The sequence below is a fragment of the Salpingoeca rosetta genome (assembly GCF_000188695.1).
Source record: "Salpingoeca rosetta unplaced genomic scaffold supercont1.23, whole genome shotgun sequence".
Classification (NCBI taxonomy): Eukaryota; class Choanoflagellata; order Craspedida; family Salpingoecidae; genus Salpingoeca; species Salpingoeca rosetta.
The window spans coordinates 759205-763463 of record NW_004754911.1 but is presented as its reverse complement, the minus strand read 5'-3'; the positions used below and the strand labels follow the sequence as shown (position 1 = coordinate 763463).

Here is a 4259-nt window from a genome sequence, read left to right as displayed (position 1 = left end):
CGAGAGAGCGAAGAGAGAGAGAGAGAGAGAGAGAGAGAGAGAGTGTGTGTGTGTGTGTGTGTGTGTGTGTGTGTGTGTGTGTGTGTGTGTGTGTGTGGCTCGCGGGGGGTCGGAGCAATCGGACAAGCAGCAAGAAAAGACGAGAAGCATCACGTCAACATCCTCGGAAACAATCACAGCTCAAACACCAACACGCACCGTCCACGGTTATCGTCAATGTCAAGGCTGCGCGCAAAGTTGGCGCCAAACGCCTGCACGTCTTGCCACCCACTAAATCCAAGGCTGTTGTGCGCGTGTGCGTGCATATGTGTGATGTGAGAGGTAGCAACACGAGTGGGCACAAGCAAGCGCTTTCAAACACTCCTTCAATCAAAGTTGAATCGGACACGGCGCGCACCTGGATGATGAATCGAGCAGAAGCACAATGTCCTGTGCCGCGTGATCCAAGCAAGGCGGTGGCGGCAGTGTGGTTGTAGTGGTGGTAGTGGTTGCAGTCGTGGTGGTGGTTGTCGTTGTCGTGGTTGTCGTGGTTGTCGTGGTGGTTGTGAAGGTGGACGGCTCAGTTGTGGAAGTTGTTGTGGTGGATGTTGTTGAAGTTGTGCTTGTTGTTGTCGTGGTCGTGTCACCGCTATTGTCACCAGAGGCAGTCGTGCTGCTGCTTGTCGTCGTTGTCGTCGTTGTCGTGGTTGTCGTGACTGTAGTTGTTGTGGTTGTTGTAGTTGTTGTGGTTGTTGTTGTGGTTGTTGTTGTGGTTGTTGTAGTCGTGGTAGTTGTAGTCGTGGTGGTTGCAACAATGTATTCTCGCAGTTCCATCGCCTCATTCACATACACGTCCTCCATTGCCTGCACGTCGTCATTGGGCCGACGAACGACAACGGAGTAATCTTCGCCGAGAACCACGCGGAACGTGACGCTGCCGCTGCTGTCTGTCATGCCAGACCGGGGTGTACGCCCGCTCACCTCAACACCGTAACCGCTGAGTGGAGAGCCATTGGCTGCCTCGACGTGGATCGTGAGCAGCGCGCTTGGCAAACACCGGCACCGCGTGCAGCCGTCGTAGTTGTAGTACTCGAGAATGGCCTCGGGGCGGCAGTTGCAGACAGCAGGCTGGCACGCCGTGGTTGTCGAAGTAGTTGTAGTCGTCGTCGTCGTCGTCGTCGTTGTTGTTGTCGTCGTCGTGGTGGTTGTGGTTGTGGTAGTTGTCGTGGTGGTAGTGGTCCTCGTGGTCGTTCGAGTTGTGGTGGGAGGACGAGTCGCGACGGTGGTCGTTCGAGGTCGTGTTGTTGTCGTGCGCGTAACGGATCGGGTTCGCGTCATCGTCGTTGTTGGGCGGGTGGTTGTTCGAATCGTCGTGGTGGTCGTCGTCGTGGTCGTGGTGGTCGTCGTAGTTGTGGTTGTGGTTGTGGTCGTTGTTGTGGTTGTGGTCGTTGTTGTGGCCACAGGTGCGCCGTCCAATGCAGCCAGTGCTCCAGCAGCATCATACGTCCCACACAGAATGCCAACTGCACCAGCCACAGCAGTAGTGCACAACGTTAGCGTGACATCTAACACCACTCACAACTGGACAGTGACAGGCAGAGACTGCTCAAACACCCTCGCCGCCAAGCCGTCGAGCACCACCTCAACAATCCGCATGCACGATTACCGTTGTCGATGCCACCCATGATGGCGCGCTGCCTGCTCGGTGTGTTGCCGAGGATCATGTGATTCCGGTTCCACTCAAGCGACACATCAGCGTCAATCCGGCCAAACTCAGCACCTAAATCAAAAGTATGCATGGAGGAGAAAGGTCAGTTGAGGGAAAGAGGAGCAAGTCACATGTCAAGCACCGCACCACAAAATAGGATGTACCACATGTACAATCACACACACACACACACATGCACACACACACACACACATGCACACACACACACACATGCGCACACACTGACTCACCGTCCAGGTACACAACAAGGCGTCCAGCCGTGTACGACAGCACAAGGTGCCGCCACCTAAACGCCCCAACAGGAAGCTCGCTCCGGATCTCGTGCAGCATCCCATCGCGCCCGTACGCGCGCACTACAAGCCGCGGCCCATCCAGGTACACCTCCACGTCCCCGTGCCGTGTCCGGTACGGGTCCGTCTTGCTCAGGATGCCCTGCACCATCCCCGTGCTTGTCTCCGTCGTCAGGTAGTACAGCGAGATGGTGATGTCCCCGCGCTCGTAGTCGCTCGAGTGCGGCACAACCGCGTACGAGTTGTCTGCGGGCGTGAAGCGCGGTGCCAACGACCCCATCACGGCACCGCTCTCACCGAGCGTGGGGCCGTTCACGTACCCGCCGTGGCCAGCTGACCCTATGGCACCACGCACAACCGTGCCACGCTGCTCATCCATGCGGTAGTACTGGAAGATGCCAGAGGGCGGACAGCCGAGCGTCGTCGTCGTCGTCGCTGTTGTTGTTGTTGTTGTTGTTGTGGTGGTGGTCGCTGTCGTGGTTCTTGTTGTGGTCCTTGTTGTGGTTCTTGTTGTGGTTCGTGTTGTGGTCCTTGTTGTGGTTCGCGTTGTAGTTATAGTTGTGGTGGTAGTGGTGGTGGTAGTTGTGGTAGTCGTAGTTGTCGTGGTGGTGGTCGTCGTGGTTGTCGTGGTTATGGTCGTTGTCGTTGTCGTTGTCGTTGTTTGGCCTTGAAGGTCGTCCAGCTCGGCCTGCACCTGCATTGGGTCGAGTGCTCCCCAGAACACGCCCACTGTCGACCACACGCCACAATCAGCACAACATGAGCCGCGCATCCATGTCATTCGGCAGTCACATATTGCATAGGGGAAGCAGGTAGCATGTGTGAGGTGTCATAGTTTTGACTGAAGCAATTCTCACCGTTGTCGATGCCACCCATGATGGCGCGCTGCCTGCTCGGTGTGTTGCCGAGGATCATGTGATTCCGGTTCCACTCAAGCGACACATCAGCGTCAATCCGGCCAAACTCAGCACCTAAATCAAAAGTATGCATGGAGGAGAAAGGTCAGTTGAGGGAAAGAGGAGCAAGTCACATGTCAAGCACCGCACCACAAAATAGGATGCACCACATGTACAATCACACACACACACACATGCACACACACACACACACACATGCACACACACACATGCGCACACACACACACACACATACACACACACACGCTGACTCACCGTCCAGGTACACAACAAGGCGTCCAGCCGTGTACGACAGCACAAGGTGCCGCCACCTAAACGCCCCAACAGGAAGCTCGCTCCGGATCTCGTGCAGCATCCCATCGCGCCCGTACGCGCGCACTACAAGCCGCGGCCCATCCAGGTACACCTCCACGTCCCCGTGCCGTGTCCGGTATGGGTCCGTCTTGCTCAGGATGCCCTGCACCATCCCCGTGCTTGTCTCCGTCGTCAGGTAGTACAGCGAGATGGTGATGTCCCCGCGCTCGTAGTCGCTCGAGTGCGGCACAACCGCGTACGAGTTGTCTGCGGGCGTGAAGCGCGGTGCCAACGACCCCATCACGGCACCGCTCTCACCGAGCGTGGGGCCGTTCACGTACCCACCGTGGCGGCCGGCAATGATTTCATGGGCGGTGGTGCCCGTTTGCTCGTTCAGCGGATAGTAAGCCAGGGCGGGGTGGCCTGTGACGGTGCCCACGTACACCAAGACCCAGGCAGGAAGCAAGAAAGGATTAGGGGGTGAGGGAGACGCGAGTGGAGACAGAATAGCGTGGAAACGAGACGTCGCCGCGAGCTGGAAGTGGGACAGACTGGCAGAGAGGCAGCACGCTGCACGCCACTCCCAACGAGGCTGCAGAAGCAACGAGCAACATTGAGAGAAGGATGGGCGTTGAGTGTCGGCCATACCTGGCGGCGTGATTGGCATGGAGAGGGCTCCATTCAGCAGGAATAAGGCCACGACAAACGCGGCCATGAGTGCAGCCTTCATGACCTTCATGAGTGCAGGTTGCTGCTCTGCCAATTGATGAAGACCGGCCAAGCAGCTTGTTCAACACAGCAAACACAAAGGGGAATGGAAGCGAGTGTGGGTTGTCTTGTATCGGTCAGTCGTGCTTGCAGTCACACGCACACACGGAGCTTCTGTATGGGGTGGTGTATGTCTGTGTCTGTGTCTGCGAGCGATGTGATCAAGTGGCACGACGAAAGAAAGTGGTGCACAACCTGCCCAGCGCCACTCACTGGTTTGAGTGAGCGCACCCTCGCCGCCGCCATGCCTTGCGGTGGGCAGCGAGCAACAGAGGCAGGAAG

At 57.3% G+C, this 4259-nt stretch overlaps 1 protein-coding gene across 1 annotated transcript in view; it reads right to left on the bottom strand.

The window, feature by feature from the left end:
• PTSG_12722 (uncharacterized protein) overlaps positions 1 to 4259 on the bottom strand; it is a gene marked incomplete at its 3' end in the record, with an annotated part of 5682 nt that overhangs the window by 1081 nt on the left and 342 nt on the right. Inside the window, exons 1-5 of the mRNA XM_004990625.1 lie at positions 3858 to 4259; positions 3171 to 3632; positions 2856 to 2969; positions 398 to 1502; positions 199 to 282 (exon numbers count right to left, since the gene is read on the bottom strand). The exon at positions 3858 to 4259 is cut by the window's right edge and continues 342 nt beyond it. Of these exons, the coding sequence (XP_004990682.1) occupies positions 199 to 282; positions 398 to 1502; positions 2856 to 2969; positions 3171 to 3632; positions 3858 to 3948 (1856 nt within the window). The 5' untranslated portion in view covers positions 3949 to 4259. The remainder of the gene's footprint in view (positions 1 to 198; positions 283 to 397; positions 1503 to 2855; positions 2970 to 3170; positions 3633 to 3857) is intronic.